Below are 19,871 nucleotides of genomic sequence, written 5' to 3' on the forward strand. Positions count from 1 at the left end.
TGGGCATGGCCATGATCCACTCTGGAAAAAAAGATTTTTTTTTACACATCGGAATTTTTATTTAAAGATTATATATTTCCTATATCAGAAATCGGGAACAGTAAGTAATGTTTATAACCTTTACACTGTAACAGACTGCCACCTGCTGGGGGTGATTTAGCAAAACAGAGAAACAAACAACATGAGTGTTAAATTATAAAGATGTTGTAATGTAAACTGAACTACTTCAATGTTTTGTTCAAAGGGCTGTGAACTGTAAATTCAACACTGAGACGATCTGTGACTGGTTGGGAGATGGCAGATATACTGGAGCTGCGGACAGATGGAAATTCCCTCCTGAAGGCGGTGTGGCTCAGACGCTTGAGACTCACCAGGCTCCTGTTGGAAGGAGGAGCGTATATCAATGAGAGCAACGAACGTGGAGAGACTCCACTCATGGTGGCTTGCATGTCCACACACACTGACCAGCAGAGTGTGAGCAAGCCAAAGCTGGTGAAATATTTGCTGGACAACCAGGCAGACCCCAACATCCAGGACAAAGCTGGTAGGACAGCTCTAATGCAGGCCTGCATCCACAAGGCTGGACACGAGGTGGTGGATGTACTGCTGAGCAATGGAGCTGACCCCAGTCTGGAGGACAGGAGCGGGGCCTCAGCCCTGGTCTACGCCATCAATGCAGACGATAAGGAGACACTAAAACTACTCTTGGATGCGTGCAGAGCTAAAGGCAAGGAGGTTATCATAATCACCACAGACAAGTCATCATCTGGCACTAAAACGACCAAACAGTACCTAAATGTCCCCCCATCATCAGAGCTGGATGAGAAGTCCTCCCCAGCATACTGCACCTCTCCGTCTGATATCAACATCACTGCGTCGCCCACACCTGAGCAAGAGCAACAAAACACAGTTTTCAGTTTCCAGACCAAACTAAAAACCTCCAGTTCGGCTGCAAAGCTCGCCAACGGGCCCACGTCTCCAACACGCCGGCCTTCAAACCCCAAACGTGCCCGCTTGCCTCAGCTAAAGAGGTTGCAGTCAGAGCCTTGGGGGCTGATTGCTCCTTCAGTTCTGGCTGCAGCCGCCCATGAGGAGAGTAAAAAAGCCAGCTCTGTTGAGGATGTCGTCGCAGGGGTAAACGGACTCGCTCTGAATAAGAGGTCAGCTTTATCTCGTCAGAGCAGCGTGGATGGAAAGGACAGCTTATTCCCACAGGTGGGTGAACTATCCAGCAAAATGACAACCTCGATATCAGTTCCTCCAACGTCCAAAGCATCTTATGAGAGATCTCTAGGCCAGCACCAGCCGCTGGCACAGCGCATAACTGTGCCCACAGAGCAGGAGAGCAGCAGCGGACTTGCCAGTCTGAGAGACACAGTGCATAGGAGACATCTGGGGAACGATCACTATGACTCAGACTCTCAGCTCTACTCAGGCTCTGCCATGTTAGACTCTCCAAAGGTCCCAGTGGAGCGAAGGAAACTGAACACGTCTCCTCTAGCAATGCTAACTAGCTCCAGAGAATCTCTCGACAGCAACGCCAGCACGTCCTCTCCGAGCACAGCACACAGACGCGCACCAGGCTTCCTGGAGAGGAGGGGCTCAGGCACGTTGCTGCTGGACCACATCTCTCACACAAGGCCCGGCCACCTGCCCCCGCTCAACATCAACCCGAACCCTCCCATCCCTGACATCGGGGCTAGTAGCAAGCCCTCCTCACCTCTGGCCACAGGTATTAGATCTATAGCTCCAGTAGCACCTAACACACCAAAGAGAGGTGGCCTCAAGTCCAAGAAAAAACTTGTGAGAAGGCACTCTATGCAAGTGGAGCAGATGAAACAGCTTTCTGATTTTGAAGAGATGGCTCATTAGTTAGTGATGGTGTTTATGCAGCACATATTGTGGGAGTAGAACTGTTAGCAAACATAAATTGTCAGGAAGTACATCCATAGGTTCCGCTGTGTTGACTCACAGCCATCTAGATGTTGAATATGTATAATTTATAAAAAGAAAATGATATAAATATATTTATATTGAAACTGAGCAATATAGATACGTATTCCCTGTGGTACACCCCAACCTTAAGGTTTATCATATTTTGACTTCACAACATCTGCTGTATATGTATTACAGTTTTGAATGTAAATGCCAAGACATGGTACTTTTCCTCTGAACTAGCTCTCTTACATGATAATGAAATGCGTAGGGAACATACAGGGTCCATTGTAGCCAGCAGGCCACTTGGGTGCACATTGTGCAAATGTAATTAGAACAATTCATGGGCTTTTATTTTAAAAGAAAATGTGATGCACTCGTCTGAGATGTAGCTTTGAGTAAGATGAGATTTGACTGTTTGTAGCAAATTTGTACAAAGTGCCTTCAAGATAAAGAAACCTAAAAAATAAATTAAAAAAAAGAGTGGTTGCATACATTTAATGTATTAGGAACATTTTTAATTCATGATGATGTAACCAAAATGTGTTTTATTTGAATATTGTTAGTCTCACATGAAACAAAATGAATATACGTGATGTGAATGAATGAAAAATATGCCTTAACAAACAGGTACAATTATGTGCTATGTATAACAGCACTTTATTGCCCGGGAGGAAAATAAATTATAATGTTGCTATCAACAATGATAGCAATAGTGGTCAAAACCTTCAAATCGCACGTCATTCTTATATGATGAAATCAAGTAACAAAGAATGACATTCAAGCTCTTAGTCAATACAGACATTGGTGAAACTTGTCGATTAAAATGTCATGTCACGCTAATGGCAATCAAAACTAAAGATCACACCGCTTCCATGTAACTTACCTGTGAAGCATTGCTACCGTTTAAACAAAATGAAAGAAAACATAGTTAAATCCATAGTATTTTTGCAAGTAGTTTGTTGTTTATTATGAATAAATGTCTATCACTTGAGACTTTCTGTCTGTTTACTCATTTGTTACATTAAGTAGGAGCTCAGATGTTAGCAGCCACACAGATGCTCATTAGAAAGAGCACCCATGCTTCCTCAGGCAGTCCGTTGGTACGATGAAGATGATGACGATCATCATCGATGTCACTGTGATTATATCAGACCAACCATAGAGGCACTAAGATCCCACAGCTTCTTGGCAGCTTCATCATCCAGACCCTGAGGTGCTGCAGTTTTAGGGGCGCAGTCGCTGCAATCAGGGAAGAATTAAGTCTTAAACATGCGGCTCAATCAGTTACTACAGAGCTGATTTAGTCACAAGGACCAGTTCTCATTCAGGAAACAATGGAAATCACAGGGTCACTGACAATACAGGACGGGATCTTAGACAGAATACTGCATTACCACTGCAGTATTCTGTCCAAGATATTGACAGTAATTCACATGATTCTATGATAAGCAACATATTGACATATTTCCCTGACTTTTTAGGGGGATTTTTGCAGCTCCTGAGCAGGTTAAATCGGCCATGATTGTAATAGAACATAAAGCGAGATTGGTGCCAGGGAAATCGGCCCCAAATCTCGATATATATGTTGAGTTGATAAGAGGCTGTCTCAGATTTAATAATGAAGCTACCAGCAACTGATTTACGATGACTAACCTGTAGTAGAGTCCACTTTCATTCTGCAGGCTTTCCTCCACAGCGCAGTAGATGGTGGTCTGAGCCCCTTCTGTTGGAGACTTGATGAGGAACACGAGTGCTGTATACACAACTTTCTTCCAAAGGGGCATTGTGGGCAAGAAGTGTCGGCCGAGCTCCGTCCGGATTATACCAGGGTGGAGGCTGTATGTAGTAACTCCGGTACCTGCAAAATGACAAGACATAGGACATGATGTATCAACTTTATGGATAGTTTATTAAAAACTGTGTAATGTCTGGTGTGAGATAGAAAATGTTTCCATACCTTGCAGCTTGTTAGCCAGCTCCCTTGTAAAGAGGACATTAGCTAGTTTACTTTGTGCATAGCTTTTCAAAGGGCGGTAATCTTTATCCTGATTAATGTCATCGAAATAGATTTGACCTGTTGAGTGAAAGCAGCATTCACAGATGTGGTATTTAATATGAAATGCCACTGAAAAGCATGTCGTTCCTGATAGTGGGCCATATCTGTGAAATAGAAACAGAGAAAAACTGAACCTCTTTCATGCCCTAAACTGGAGACGGTGACGATGCGGCTGGAAGACGACTTCTTCAGAAGATCCAATAGACAGTTTGTTAAAAGGAAGTGGCCCAGGTGGTTCACTCCAAACTGCATTTCAAAGCCATCTTCAGTTTGCCATTTTGGACAGCTCATAATACCTAAAAGTAATATTTAAAAAGTTAAAAATAAATACTTAAAGTTGTTGGATATATCACAACATCAGTCATGAGATGCGATGTATACATCCACCTGCATTATTGATGAGAACATCCAGCCTCTCTTCACTTGCTAGGACGTCTCTGGCAAGATGTCGCACTGACTGTAAAGAGGCCAAGTCCACCTTTTTGACAATAACATTGTCATTTCCGCTCCTCTTCCTCACCTCTTCTGCTGCTTTATTGGCTCTGTCCATGTCTCTACAGGCCAGAAGGACTCTCGCACCTGAAACACAGCATCAGATCTATTACATTTCAAATTAAATTAGATATGGCCAAAATATGAAACCAGGATAAGTCGCTAACCCCTTTTAGCCAGGTCAACAGCCGTTTCTTTGCCAATCCCAGTGTTGCCTCCGGTGATCAAGACGGTCTTTCCCTCCAGCGAGGCTTTGCTACGGCACACTCCACCTGCCATCCATTTCTTCACCCCAAATAGTCCCACTCCTGTAAGAGTGTATACAGTTATAATACCTCTGCACCATTCAAGAGAAAAATTGTTCATTTTGTGCCATATTTATTTAATTGTCAACCGTTTTAAATTCAAACTACTTGCAACGATTTTTCAATAAAAAAATGCCAAATATTTTGAATTCTTTCTTTCTTTTTATTACTGTAAGCAGGGTTCATGAAAACAAGCTATTTTAAGAGTTTTGTGTGATTGTATAATTCAAATGTGGGTGGTTTGTATCGTTTTTAACTGTTTTGCCTGTCTTCAGAAAAACTTTTAAAGAGGACCACAATGGAAAGTTTAGCTTCATTCCGTTTTAAATCCCTGACAATTTAATTTTATGTCAGGACAGGTCAAATAAATATTTCTGTCTATCCATCCATCTCACTATAAGTAACATATATGTTAACCATATCGAAAACAATCGAGGCAACAATCAAATCGATCCTTTGTTTAACTATACAGAAAGCTCACATTGTTTATTTATATTAATGGCTAGTAAGTTAATCATGTAGCTACTAATGATGCAGCTGTGCTCTGATGCAGCATTAGCACAAGAATAAAGCAAAAAGTAAAATGTCAAATTATTCCCCCAAACACGTAGTTTTAATTTTTAATGAAGGAACATTTGAGAATATGAACTTGTAGCAAAATTAATGGACGTTCAATTCTTATATTCTAAGCATTCAATCTAAGTCATTCTAATAACAACAAGTAAACTCCCTCAGTGTTTGTATTAAGTGAAACATCACAGACTGTACAGTATAGTATTCCATCAGTCATTAGCGTACAGTTCAGTGAGTGAGCACATAGATCAGAGTCGTTTCTCTTTTTTGTTAAACGAGTTACCTGTTACGGTGACCACAGCAATGGTTTTAGGGTATTGTGAAACAAACGATTTTATCGCTGTGAAGGTCTGCATCGTCCTGCCAACACTGTTCCTGCAACTTAAACCGATTAAAGTAGTACAGTTTAGTTACGGTCTCTTTCGTATGAGCTGGAAAAATGACCACAAACCAACAAAATGCCGAAAACAGTTCACAGCTATATAACACAACTCAGCCTTCCGACAGGAAGTACCGCCTCCAGTCGTCCTATGGACGAATCGTATTGGTTCTCCTTGTTAGTTAGCTTCTAAATAATAGTTTCACGAACATTTAAAAACCTCTGACGCTATATTGTAATATGCCTACTTGATAATAATAATAATAATAATAATAATAACAATAATAATAATAATAATAATAATAATTATATAATAATAATAACAATAATATAATATATGTCTAAATTAATATAAATACTTGATATACTATAAAGACATTAATATTTGAATGAAATAAAAAATATAACATAAAATATAATTAGCATAGCCACGTCAATCGTCATCATCTTAATTATCAGAATGTTCTAAGATGAACATATATATATATTTTCCAAATAAAAGCGACGCTAAAACGGTGAGTTTTAACATTTCATTGTAAAAGCCTCACTTGATGTTGTTTCCCTCATGGCCCCACATGTTGGATCAAGAACGACAGATCTGTTGGCACATTGTAGTTTACAATATCACCAAGGTGAAACACATTAAGGCCTTTTAAAGACCTTAAGACCGCTTAAAAATAATCCTAAAACTAACTGAAAGCCTGTGATGGTGATGATGTTTCAAAAGGAGATGACTAGTTTATATATATACAGTATATTACGAGGTGAACAAATCCATAGTCTAATATCAGATCCTCCAGCAGAGGTCAGTATAGGCTCACCAACACAATCTCAGGGCCTTAAGAAGTCCAGTAGATGGAGCGCATACATCATATAAGGCCCAAGACTATGTTTTATTTTTTTATATCCACCAATCAAGTCTAAGAACACTGTGGGAGTACTTTATATAGCATCAAATTATATCCTAAACTCCTACGAGCAAATTAAGATGTCTCTGCTGCTTTACGAACAGACAAAGGAGAAAGCAGCAGCAAGTTGACAGTAATAATAGTATTACAGCCTCAGATCTAAATTAGACTTTGATCAAAGCTGCAGCTGAGCAACTAACTCTTCAAATAAATAATTGAGTTCCTTGATTATTGATGAGTGTAACATTTTAGTGTGGCAGCTCATTAAGTCATTGCTTTTTTCTTAACTTTAAAGCACAATAGACTCGTCCACCATTATGAGTCTGCACAAGGACTTAATATAGAGCTTTGACCTTGTAGTATACAGGGTGACATCTGGAGAGTGAAAGTGAAGGTGGACAGCATGTGCGCATTGTTTACGTACCAAAGGGTCAAATGTTAATGTCAAAAGATTATGTAATTGCCCTGCCCAGTCTGAACGCAACAACCTGATTCACAGTCTCTCACAAAACTGTGCATTTCAGGGAAAAGAACAGCTGACCTTCGCCATATTGTTACAAACACATGTTGTATTTTGCATACAACACAAGATATTTTTGGTGTATAGACATTTTTATTTGCATATCTGACTTTTGCAGGCCACCCTATTCTTCAGAGGTGACCTGCAGAATGTCTCCACCAAGCCTGCCACGTGACTGCACTGCACACTTCCCAATCCCTCTCCCAGTATGGTAACCTTCCCCTGCTAAAATTAGAGGGCCCTCTGCCGAGGCTTTTTGGAACGTGACTATCCTGTACCCGTCCTGCAGATGATAGGGGATCACAATAAATCTCTTGCCAGTTTTTAATGTTTGCTTGAGTCTACGACTACTCCATCAGAGGAAGGGTCCAGGCTTTTTATACTAATAAAACAAATCCTGTGAGCTTATGCTTTATTAATTTTTTATATTGCTTTGTGCAAAATGTTTTTTACAAGTTAAATAACTACTTCGTATGTGTTATCCACTTTTGCAAATGTAGCTGAATAGATTTGATCAGTTTAATTGGGAATAGTTATTTATTTATTTAATTGTTTACGTTTTTGCATCCTAATGCCCTAACAGTATATACCCCTTGTTTAGACCTGCTATATTGAGGTTGTGACAGTCCTGACATAACTGTGGCATTATGATTACTATTAATATTTATATTGCTGTATTTGTTGTCAACGTATGCAGTTTTTTCTTTGCTGTTCTCATCCATCTCATATTACATATATTTTTCTAACATGTATGATGCATTACTATTATACAAAATAGCATCAAGAAAAGTAAAGTTGTAAATAGACTCAAGAAAAGTAAAGTATTATTTCTTCAACTGACATATTTAGGGCTATTTTCTAGTTACTATTAGTTTGATTTTAACTACACAATAAGTTATATGTCTGCATTATAATAGGTCATATTTACCTACAGTATGGAGGAGGCATAGTCAGTCAAATAAACTATGTACATTTATTGTGGGCAATCTAAATTGGCTGATGAATTATAATAGTCCTGAAAACACACAATTGAGTGCAACAGACATTCAACAAGTTACATGGGACATATGTTGGAAAGCTTTTAAAGGGGATTTCTTCACTGATTTGACAAATTAAGTACACGGAGCAGGCTGCCATTCAGCCTGTCATTCAGCCTGTGAATACAGAACAATGTCTTCTACGGCTATGGGGAGTTTCTTAAGTCCTTAAAAACTGTTATCAAGCGTTATCATCTGGGATTAGAACGTGAAGGTCATTCCATCTACTCCTGCTTCAATTTTTTACAAGGCTATCTTGTGAGTTGCAAGTTTATTGAAGTGGAATTATAGAGTGTGCCTTTTTAATGTGCACAATATTGATTGCACGCCTACGTTTTTGTGTAGAACAGTAAAATGTCTTCAAACATATTGGGATAATCGACGTGTCACATCTCTGCAGCCAATACAGACTGTGGGCATTGGGCTTGTGAGTGATCAATTGAATGTACATAGCAGTGATGGCAGATGGTGACCTTTCCTTGAGGTCACGAGAAGCTCAGGGTTCACCCTGCTCTGAACTGTTGTCTAGACGCAGGACAAGCTGCAGGCTTTAACAGCTTTTTTTCTCGGTCCCTCCTCTGTGTCTGTGCGACTCTGACGTAGCAACCAGCGTGTCCCGCCGGTGAGGTGGAGGAGGGCGGTGCTGCCTCCGCTGCTCACTATATTGCAGAGCGACTCAAAGCGTTTTGTCCTTCTCTGCTCTCAGTTTTTTGTCGAGCGAATCAAGCCAGGGAAACATGGCTGGATATCTGAAAGTCCTCAGCACTCTTTCGAGGTCTGCCGCTGCCTTTTCCAGGAACCCCGCGGTCCTTGCGCCGGCTTCAAATTGCCAAACCTTGCAACAAAGAAACTGTGAGTGGAGAGAGATAACCGGGGTGGGGGGATCCTCTGCATGTTTGTGTTAATGGTAGCTTTGTGTTAACGTGGCACATTTTAATGTAACGTTGGCGACAACAATCAGCCAGCCGGCAGGTTTGAATCCGGTTGGCGCACAAGCTACGCAGCTAACGCTAGCCACCGTTTGCTAGAAGTCGAACTAATGTGGTTTCTTAGCCGAGGGGCAGCGATGCTCGCGACGCTTCCCAGGGGCGTAATACATGTTTAATGGCCGGGGGTCGGCGGCCGGTTGTTTACACAACCCGGGGTTGTAAACGTCGAGAGAGACGAGGGCCGAGGACCGCAGTCTTTGTCTTCCACATCCAAAGTGTAAGGAACAACGGGTGATGGATGTGTTGTCACATAAATGAATGAAACGGTTCTTCTCTCCCCATTCTGCGACCACTAACAAAACAAATGTGACGTGGCAGGAAAAAGGCTGCCTGTTACACCCCGCTCTGACCCCAACAGACGAACTACATCGGGGGGGAAATTGCGGTGCGAAAACTGGCAGTCGATGAATAAAATTAATCGTCCGTTTTTAGCCGTGCGGACATTTTATTGCTCGTCCCTGGGGGATAAAAACGGGGTCGTCGTCACTCAAAATCTCATTAATTCAGTGGTCCAAACCCAAACCGACGAGCGGCTCTTCAGCCATCATGACATTAGTGACCAAAAACTTTTACCAAGGTCAACACTGCATACGAGGCTCCGCTATCGAGAGCAATGGCGGCCGCTGCCCGGTGTGTCCTACATATCGTTTTCCATCTGGGTTGCCTGTAGCGGCACGTTTTAACACATCTGATCTTTGCTGTGTGCGTGTTGCGGCGTGTTACTTGTATGTTGCCTCTAAACGTTGACACATTTTACTTTTTTTATTTATACCCTTACAGGAGAGCAACCCAAATCCGTCGCTTTTTGGGGGGTTGTGGGGGAAAGAATCGAAATGTATCACGTGGGTGCTGCATACATCCCAACTGCAGGGCTCCATTGAACCCAAACTATCAGCACCAGTTAGTGTTTACACGAGTCAGGTGAAGGGCAACTTGGCACTGGAGTGTGATTTGAATCAAGTTGTCATATGAGATTTGTAGTTTACTGTCAGTGGTGATCGATAGCCCAGATTACACCATCAGGATCAAACGAACTGAGTACTAATTCTACACTTAAAACCCTTAACGCCTAAAGATAACATACAAGCGTGGCTAATTTTCTTTGGTGTTTGCTACATAAATCATACACAATTGTCTTTGCCTCCAGCTGTTTATTGTATTTGCATGTTTAAATTTCACAGTGCTCTTAAAAGTGACACATGCAGTTTCCGGAAGACCAGGTGTAATGCTCCAGTTAGTCTCCATTAGTTTATAAACTTTAAAACCTTAAAGTTGAGCTTCATTTATTTTTTATTTTTTTTGTCGGTCCGGTTTAAAAGTTCATTAACTGACCTCAAAAGTCTCGTCTAGAGGTTTACCTGCTGGATGCCGTTTCTTGGTAAAGGATTAAAATGAAGGGGTTTAAGGCTCGCTGCTGCTTTCTGTTGAACGTTAACCAGAGAAGCCCAAGGTTATTGCTGTCAACGCATTTCTTTTATAGACCGTCTTTGGCTGCTTGCCCTTAATGTATATTGCACAACTAATGTGGAACACATAAGTAAGATCTCATTATCCAAACTCAGTTGAGTTCTCATTCATGTGTTACAGGGTAGTTAAACCTGCTTATTACTCAACGATGGGACTGAATGTCAGGCCAGATTGTTGGTCTTTACTGATTCTTTCATCACCTATTATCTGGTTTGCTGACTTTAATGCTGAGTTGGAGACGGCTAGGTCTGGCCAATATACCACAGTATAGGGCTGACCATTGGTGCTTTGACAAATATTTACACAATGAAGATTTTAAAGGCAAATATTACAACAGCTTGAACAGTCTGGTAAGTTCAGAAAATTAAATTACTTTCCGCGCGTTCAGTAATCGTTTGTAAATCTGTCCTCTCATCCTGATGTCAATAAAATATCAAGATCCTACCGAGTCCGAGAGACCGCTTTTATCTACCCAGTGGAATTCTACCATTTGAGGGTTAGTTGTATATTTCTGCTATTGACTGGCTTAGTCTAAACCTACTGGTGGAAGAAAGAGAGGGAGCAAAATGAGGGCAGGCGTATATCTGATGCTTGTGGGAATGATGTGGCAGGCAAGGCCTACATGACTTATATTCAGCCCACCCTTCAGCGTCCAGCTTGTGATGCATACAAACATTACATAACCTACTCAGCTCCCTCCTGCGCTCCCCTCCCCCTGCACTGTGATAGTAGAGCCCTGCTATAGCAGATTTTGGTTGGGCGAGTCAGAAATGATGCCAGTAACAGTTGCTGCTCCCATAATGCACTGCGGCAAAAACTGAACTGTTCCAATAGCGGATGGAGAAGGACAGTCTATTAATAAATTACCAAATTCCAGTGCACCTCTGCTCATGTTTGATTTGTTCTTGATCATTACACACAACTTAATATTTCCACTGCCAACCTATTCTATGAACGATACATGAGTTTGTGTGATAGCGGTTTGGAAAAGCAAATTATTTTCCATGTTCAATACATGCAGCTTATGATTATTTACACTATTGCTCAATCACTTTCTTTCTGCCTGCTTCATGCTTTTGAGTAACTTAATTGTAACATTTAGATCTTTCTTTTCATTGAGGTTATTTTCAGGGCTCCAATGGTCGCCACGTATCTGGTCGCCAGGGCTCATGTATCATGTTTGGAGCATGGGATCAGTAGAGGCTGTTTTGACAGGTGTTACCATGGCTTTATAATCCCAACTAGGTCAAATGTCTTTACAAACCCATGTGGATGTTTGATATTTTGTTAAATTTAACATAAGGAAATGTTGATTGTGAAACTAGTCCACCAGGCTCCTCATGTTTACTTGCATTATTCTGGGAAGACAGTAGGGGAGCATTGACTTGGCTGGAACTCTGACAGTCACTTGATCCTCTGCACCTCCCCCTGTCCTTTTCTATTCACTGAAATGGTCCTGCTGGCAGGACTCTCACACACTGAGCCTGAAAAGAAGATATGATTAGAGATACTAATCTACGGTGATTCGACTAACTGGAAGACAAAGAAGTTTAGGTACCCCTCTATCAAAAGTCATGGTGAGCATGACAATGAAAGTTGTTGTTGTTGAAAAATGTCATTCAGGTTCCAAAATGTGTTTCCTATAATGTTAGATAAACTGTATTTTAACTAGCAGTGTTTTATTAAACGGGTCCGGATTTGTTTGTAACACATGAGAACTGGAATGTCATGCTGACGGATTGGGTTGCACTTTGAAATTACTCTATTTTTTAAAAATGAAAAGCTGGATTTGCTTGAACCCATCTCTGTTTGTGATTGACAGATGCCGACAAACGCATCAAAGTGGCCCAGCCGGTGGTGGAGATGGACGGAGATGAGATGACCAGGATCATCTGGGAGTTCATCAAAGAGAAGGTGATTAAGTGACGCCCAGACGTAGAAGTGTAACGCACAAACACTGGTGTGAGCCTCAGAGGACAACGTGCCCACGCTGTCTGCCTCATCTATTTTTATATTGCAAACTGACATGTGGATGTGAGGGGAGGTTTATGGAAGATTATATACATATGATGTGGGGTGCGGGGACTTCGGGGAAGTTTCAGTCAGTCACTGGCTGCCTGCCTCCAGGAAGAGAGCAGATGGTGTGTTGGCTCAGGAAGGAATCGTGTTCTAACAGCGGATGTGTAATTCATACATTTAAATAGTCATGCAAATACCCGTTCTGATATATTTTGGGATTTTTATGCATTTACCTATACGTCACACTTTACACTACTTCAGTTTAAAATAATTGTATTTGGTCTCTCAGAAAACTGGACTGAATAAAGTTGTACAAGACTAAGTAAAATGTGGTGTTGCTGTAAGTGTATGTTTTTGTTGTGTCTTTTAGCTCATCCTGACCAATGTTGATGTTGAGCTAAAGTATTATGACCTGGGTCTGCCGTATCGTGACCAGACTGATGACCAGGTCACCATCGACTCTGCCCTAGCCACTTTAAAGTACAATGTGGCGGTTAAATGTGCCACCATCACACCCGACGAAGAAAGAGTGGAAGGTCTGTAACGTATGTGTGTATGTGTGTATGTATGTATGAGTGTGTGTATATGTGTATATGTGTGTGTGTATATATATATATATATATATATATATATATATATATATATATATATATATATATATATATATATATATATATATATTTTTTTTTTTTTTTTTTAATATTTGATGGTATTTACAACAATCAGAGGACAGAAGGCCAATACATGATTTAATAATGCACAGATGTTTTAGGTAATTGCCAGTCTTCTGTCTGCAAACTGGCAACAGTGAAATTTACAATGCTGCATTTGAGATTGTCAATGTTAAAATGTGAGGTTATCAAAAGCATTTGCTGGCTGTTAACATGAGCCCAACCGATGTATCGGCTCAGAGCAACAAGTCGGCAAATGAAGAAATACCTAAGATATGTGACCAGTGTCACCATTCTATAGTCCAACCCCCCCAAATGAATGAGAATTCAAACTCTTAAATATCCATAGCGTTATCCGCCTCAACAATTCATTCTGTTTCAGGAGAGACTTCAGGGTTTGGGTTCAAAGTACACTGGAGAACACGGAATAGAGACAACAAACTTTATAAGAAAACAATACTTATCTAACAGATTATTGCTTTGTGTACTGTGGAACTCCAGCTACAAGATTACCCTGAACTGAGCACCAATCAGGCTTTGTATTTCTTGTGAGGCAGCTGATGCGGGTTTAACCTCTTCCTTCAGCCATCCTGTTCTAACAGTAATTTATATATATATATATATATATATATATATATATATATATATATATATATATATATTTTTTTTTTTTTTAAGAGTTCAGCCTGAAGAAGATGTGGAAGAGCCCCAACGGTACCATCAGAAACATCCTGGGTGGCACCGTCTTCCGTGAGCCAATCATCTGCAAGAACATTCCCAAGCTCGTTTCAGGCTGGACGCAGCCCATCACCATCGGCAGACACGCCTTCGGTGACCAGGTGAGTCTCCTCGACATGCTGACAAGAATGTAGCAATTCACTCTACAGGTATATTCCTTTCGCCTCTTGAGTGCAAAGTGAAAACCAACCAGAGGTTGCATTTATTAAATTGTACGTAGGATCAACACGGAAAGTGTTCATACGCACAAAAGCCAAAAATGTTGTTCGCCCAAAATTGTGCGTATGCCTGCCAGTGCGCAAATTCCTTTTTTAAATTGCAAATAAACTTGGAAATGTGCGCATGTCTACATCAGCCTCATATCTCATTCATCCCACATTAAATTGTACATGGTCAATGCAAAGCACCTCATGAATGTTTATGCCTAGAGATGAATTTTACGGACACATTAATCGAGATACTTGTGAGTGAGGTGATTCCTCAACACTCATTTCCTCCCAATCCGTCCTTTTATGTCGTCCTCTAGCAGTGACAGTGCATCCATCATGCAGCTTTACAAGTGCCACCGCAAGATGTCATTTTAATACAATTGGACTGATTGTTTCCAAACTGCACTGCATCTTTTCCTCTCGAATAAACCATACATTAATAAATTTTGGTCACTGCTCAGATTTTACACACAAAAAACTTGATGAACTAAAATGTTGCTTGATATATATATCATATAGATCTCTATCATTATTGATGCTCTGTTCTGCAATTCTTTAACACAAATTGATATCTTGGATTTTAACCATCAAATTAGATTTGAGTAGGTTTATATCTTTTACAATTTTGAAAAGTGCTTATGGAATAGCCATAGCTCACAAGCACAAATAACATGTATATGATAAAGCGGATTTATAAGTAATGTGCGATATGGAATTAAATCATTATACATACAATTATTATTCTTGCATTTAATCTTTACAATCTTCAATTCGCCACCTCACCCTCTTTTCTCCTGTCTTCATAATGCCCAGCGGTTGTTTCTGTGCAGGCTATCACTTTCTCCCTTCAAGTTTGTTTTTATAGATCACAACTTTTGCGTGGGAGGTGACGTACGCCTCTTTCAGGCACCATTTTGTGCATATGTACCGTTTATGAATTGCATATGAATGTTAATGCACTGTGTGTCTACAGTACCGAGCAACAGACTTTGTTGTGGACAAGCCCGGAAAATTCAAGATTATCTTCTCACCTGCTGATGGTAGTGCAGGCAAGGAGTGGGAGGTCTATGACTTTCCTGCTGGTGGCTGTGGAATGGGCATGTACAACACCGACGAGGTGAGTGTGTGCGATTTAAAAGATGAGGCTGCTGCATCGTCAACAAAACCCATTTCTTAAAACTTTTTTATTAATCAATTCGTTCCTGCTGTAGATTATTGGTTAATTCTAAAAAACAGCTTCATAATTTGGCTTTTAGTTACATAAACGGAAGTTCTTGATGTATTTGTTCTGGGCTAGTTTTACGATGCAGATTTGTTTTGCTAGTGAATATTTATAGCAGTAGGACATTGTATGTATGTATGTATGTATGTATGTATGTATGTAACTCAAAATAAACTAGTTCCAAAGTAAAGTTCACCATATTTAAGGAACGTGGTCACACGGTAATGGCGCGGCTGATTGATGTGCCGGTAATAGTTTGTGAACAACAATGGCATCTACGGCACAGAGGAATACACAGAAAATGCTTGTTAGTGGCATCAATTAATCTTTTAATGGCATTTGTTTGGCTTTATGTTTTTCCTCATTTTAACACAAGATTGCTTTGTGTTTTACAAAATTCATGAGGGTGGATTGTTTCCTAAAAGCCTCTCTGGATAAAAGCTAACAAATGGTCCTGCATACCTGAGTAAGATGCTTGTGCCCTTGAGACGTTGTAGGTGAAAGCTTCAGACCATGTTTGGAACCTTTTTACTGTTTTGTCAATATTATTGTACCACTAAGAGGGATACAAAATAAACTTGCTTAATTCTTGTCAGTAGTCCCAAACTTTACCTATTCAGGCCCGTTAGTCGACTGTTGGTACTGTTGCCTTTTTAACTGCTGTTACATTCTGCCCAAGGCTTTTCTTTTTTAATTGACATGGAAGTCGTTTCAGTAGTCCGACCTCTTTTCAACCTGCTTCGCTACTGTTTTGTTTGCCTTCAACAGAACTGGTTTGTTTGATTTAACAACATCAGAGGTCATAGTAGATGACTTTAAACTTGTCAATGGGAAGGTCGTTTGCCCCTGTGCTACTGATAAAGCGCTACAGTAGTGGTGAGTCATTTGTTTTTTTCCCCCAACAGTCGATCACAGGCTTTGCCCACAGCTGCTTCCAGTATGCTATTGGCAAGAAGTGGCCCCTGTATTTGAGCACAAAGAACACCATTCTTAAAGCCTATGATGGGAGATTTAAAGACATCTTCCAGGATGTCTTTGAAAAGTGAGTGTTGTTCTGTTTTCATGCACAAATAATTTATTTAGGTTGTTTACATAACTATTTCAATAATTAGAATTTGGTCAAACATTGTTGTAAAAATAAAACTATTTTCACTTACATTTGTTTAACAAGGTAAGAGCAAGAAGTAGCTTACATTGAATATGCTGTTCTTCCTACAGGAACTACAAACCTGAGTTTGACAAACTGAAGATCTGGTATGAGCACAGGCTTATTGATGACATGGTCGCCCAAGTGCTCAAGTCTTCTGGAGCTTTTGTGTGGGCTTGCAAGAACTACGACGGAGACGTTCAGTCCGATATCCTCGCACAGGGTGAGATACTTGGAAAGCTACACGACTGCTGCTTCTAGGGAAATGTAGTTTTTCGCAAAATACTGATACACATTAGCATTTGAGATGCCTGGCAGTTTTTTGATCAGATGAGAGTTGCATTAAGGAAGGATTTGTGAATTTTTTTGTGTTTCCTGTTTTTAGGTTTTGGCTCTCTCGGATTGATGACATCAGTTCTTGTGTGCCCTGACGGCAAGACTATCGAAGCTGAAGCTGCCCATGGCACCGTGACCAGGCACTATCGCGAGCACCAGAAGGTTGCTAACCATTTTGATCCTTTTCTGCTCTGTACAGAAAAACATTTACTCTGAGCAATGAAACGGAAAATGTGTGAAGCCGAACTATAACCTTGCAAACTGACTGTGTAATCTGTTGGGTTATACTGCCACCATGTGGCGGGAATTGAGAAGCAAATTCAATACATTAGGCTTTACATTCATGATTATTAAAAACAACATGCTGTGAAGAAGTTTAAAAACGGTTACATTATCCTCAACTCTTCTTTTAGGGAAGGCCGACCAGCACCAACCCCATTGCCAGTATTTTTGCCTGGACGAGAGGCCTGGAGCATCGTGGTAAACTTGACGGCAACCCAGACCTCATCAAGTAAGAGATGTTGTTTTTAAAGGAAATGTACTGCTCCTGGGATGACACGTGCATTTTCTAAATGTCTTTGTTTATCTGCAGGTTCTCCCAGACTCTGGAGAGAGTGTGTGTCGAGACAGTTGAAAGTGGTACGATGACCAAGGACCTCGCAGGCTGCATCCACGGCCTTCCCAAGTAAGTTAATTTTGTGTGTTAGTTTTATATTAAGTGGTCAGAACTAAATAAGCAAATACTTGTTGCTACTAGTAGTAGTTTTGTCTCCAGCCAAGTGCTGTATAAGTGCCTTGAGTACCTATACAAATAACATTTATTATTTCTACATGTCTCACAGGGATCTTTGTGCACGCAGTGTCAGGCAGCACATCCATGACAGCACACCTTTTAATGTAACATGTTCGGTTAGAACGGTGTCATCAGTGACTCAAATATTTATGTCTGAACTATAACAAACCTAAAAACTGTCTTCGAGGTACTGCATGGTTACATAAACACTGAGGTGTAAGGAAGGATTCAGCCCCAAAGGCCACTAAAAATATAGAATGGAAAGCTCTTTATCTTTGGATTTCAGTCTAAAACATGTATAATAAAAGTAATGAGTGCCAATGTTATTATTATTATTCCTGATTGCGAAGGGCTATGTATGTATCAATCCGTCATTTAAGTATTATTCTAAGAAAAAAAATCTAAAGATAGAAAAGCACAACATACCAAATCACAGTTTACTCGGTTATACATCATTTTAATTTGAATACAGACAAAATAAGCTATCTGATGTTTTCACATATATTCTTCACAATTTTTATCCACCAAACATTTTGGGGAAACAATCTGCAGATTCATCATCGATCATACAAAAATAAGTTGCAGCCCAAATTTAAAGTATGTATCAATTTAGTCCATGGATCTTTGTTTTTGGACATTAAATCTATAATGGCATCAACATTAATGTTTACTGCTTTCACTGGCAGATTTGCTTTTAACTTTGAATGCAATTATTCCCTTTTGATTAAACCATCCGTCTGAAACTATTGATATAAAACAATTGACATTTTTTGTTGTTTGCCCTGATTCTGACCTGCCGCATGCGATACGGGTTGGGAACTCGAAACCTCGTCCCAAACATGCCCTCATCTTGTTTAAGCCAGTACGGTCTCCTGTGGACAAAAGGGTGTACGCTTTGAGGAGTTCTTTTTTACCTCTTAAACTAATGTTTTTGTTACCGTTTAGTTGTTCGTGGGATAATTTAAAAACACAACTTCGAAAGTTCGGTGGAGATTTATGCAGTTTAAGAAAAATTTATTTGTCTCGGTCCAGATCAAAATGCGGATCCAGGCGATTTTTAAAGAACTCGCAATGTCGTGAAATATTCATTAAGAGTGCGTTTTTGAATGCTGAAGAATAAACTGCACACATTGCAGGATTGTACCTCCCTAGATGAAAATATTGTGTTAAACCCTTAGTTGGTAGTTGTGTAGTCCTGGTGGAAATATGGGCTGTCTTGTTTACCAAGTTGTTTCTGCACATGATTGGTAACTGCACTAAATTAGCTCTTTAGTGGCTCGCTTCAGCACATCTTGACTTTCTTTCAAGCACTTTTCAGCCATGCGGCATTGCAGCGCACGCATCTGCCAATGATTGCTTGTTGTTTTTGTCACTAAAGACTACTCTCCTCAAACTGGCGACGAGCATAAATACGGGAGGATGCCGCACCAAGTCATACTTTGTTAAAAGTTGCTCATATCATGCATCTAGCCTATTCTAATTCAGATGATGATGATGATGATGATAATAATAATAATGCTCTGGATAATGATGATGCTGTTATTAAGTAACAGCCCTAATGATAAGAAGGGTAACTGATTGTTTTGCTCTTTTATTCCCGTAAAGTATGAATACTGAATGTTATCGGTCTTGTCTTCTCAGTGTCAAGCTGAACGAGCACTACGTCAACACCACAGACTTCCTCGACGCCATCAAGACAAATCTGGATAAAGCCCTCGGCAAGTAAAAGACTTCAAAGAATATAGTTAGACTGGAGATGGAAATGTCACTCATCTGTTTTTGTACCTCATTTTTAACTTAAAAGGTCAATAAATCAACTTGCATTTTGTCTGAAGGAGAAAATAAAGTACTGTAATAGGATTATTATGTTGTGTTCAATTAGGTTATTGTTAAATAGCTGAGAGCTGTGCTTCCACCTTGTCTCCCCAACTATCCGCCCACTATTTGCCAGGATTTATTTTTGTAATGTGAAGTACTGTACTAATAAGTCAATACTGTGTAATGCCTTTGGGCAGGACTCAAGCCTCTGTCAAACTTATTTGCCAATAAATCCTGTTTGATCCACAATTGGT

General features: G+C 40.2%; 3 protein-coding genes across 3 annotated transcripts; 2 read left to right on the forward strand and 1 right to left on the reverse strand.

Annotated features, from left to right (window-relative positions):
• Positions 1–294: 294 nt before the first annotated feature.
• ankrd34c (ankyrin repeat domain 34C) lies at positions 295–1,872 on the forward strand. Its single transcript, XM_034535680.1, has one exon. It carries the CDS (start codon positions 295–297, stop codon positions 1,870–1,872), a length of 1,578 nt encoding a protein of 525 aa, XP_034391571.1.
• Positions 1,873–2,557: 685 nt separating this feature from the next.
• Positions 2,558–5,855, reverse strand: LOC117732236 (retinol dehydrogenase 11-like). The gene is made up of 7 exons (XM_034535036.1): positions 5,648–5,855; positions 4,654–4,794; positions 4,382–4,573; positions 4,129–4,290; positions 3,896–4,012; positions 3,592–3,796; positions 2,558–3,177 (listed from the first exon to the last, which is right to left on the reverse strand). Exons 1-7 carry the CDS (start codon positions 5,718–5,720, stop codon positions 3,081–3,083), a joined length of 987 nt encoding a protein of 328 aa, XP_034390927.1. The 5' UTR covers positions 5,721–5,855; the 3' UTR covers positions 2,558–3,080.
• A 2,880-nt stretch (positions 5,856–8,735) lies between these two features.
• idh2 (isocitrate dehydrogenase (NADP(+)) 2) lies at positions 8,736–19,866 on the forward strand. Its single transcript, XM_034535041.1, has 11 exons — positions 8,736–9,060; positions 12,487–12,578; positions 13,054–13,219; positions 14,033–14,193; positions 15,275–15,418; positions 16,429–16,565; positions 16,742–16,893; positions 17,056–17,168; positions 17,420–17,517; positions 17,599–17,691; positions 19,441–19,866. Exons 1-11 carry the CDS (start codon positions 8,946–8,948, stop codon positions 19,523–19,525), a joined length of 1,356 nt encoding a protein of 451 aa, XP_034390932.1. The 5' UTR covers positions 8,736–8,945; the 3' UTR covers positions 19,526–19,866.
• The last annotated feature ends 5 nt before the right edge of the window (positions 19,867–19,871 follow it).

Source organism: Cyclopterus lumpus, chromosome 6 (assembly GCF_009769545.1).
Source record: "Cyclopterus lumpus isolate fCycLum1 chromosome 6, fCycLum1.pri, whole genome shotgun sequence".
In the NCBI taxonomy this organism is placed as follows: Eukaryota; Metazoa; Chordata; class Actinopteri; order Perciformes; family Cyclopteridae; genus Cyclopterus; species Cyclopterus lumpus.

Coding starts and splice junctions, on each gene's coding strand:
- ankrd34c (XM_034535680.1), top strand. CDS start 295: ATGGCAGATATACTGGAGCTGCGGACAGATGGAAATTCCCTCCTGAAG.
- LOC117732236 (XM_034535036.1), bottom strand. CDS start 5,720: ATGCAGACCTTCACAGCGATAAAATCGTTTGTTTCACAATACCCTAAA. Junction 4,795..5,647: donor TGCTGTGGTCACCGTAACAG/GTAACTCGTTTA, acceptor ACACTCTTACAG/GAGTGGGACTATTTGGGGTG. Junction 4,574..4,653: donor TGTTGACCTGGCTAAAAGGG/GTTAGCGACTTA, acceptor GCTGTGTTTCAG/GTGCGAGAGTCCTTCTGGCC.
- idh2 (XM_034535041.1), top strand. CDS start 8,946: ATGGCTGGATATCTGAAAGTCCTCAGCACTCTTTCGAGGTCTGCCGCT. Junction 16,894..17,055: donor GTCCGATATCCTCGCACAGG/GTGAGATACTTG, acceptor TCCTGTTTTTAG/GTTTTGGCTCTCTCGGATTG. Junction 17,169..17,419: donor ACTATCGCGAGCACCAGAAG/GTTGCTAACCAT, acceptor CTCTTCTTTTAG/GGAAGGCCGACCAGCACCAA.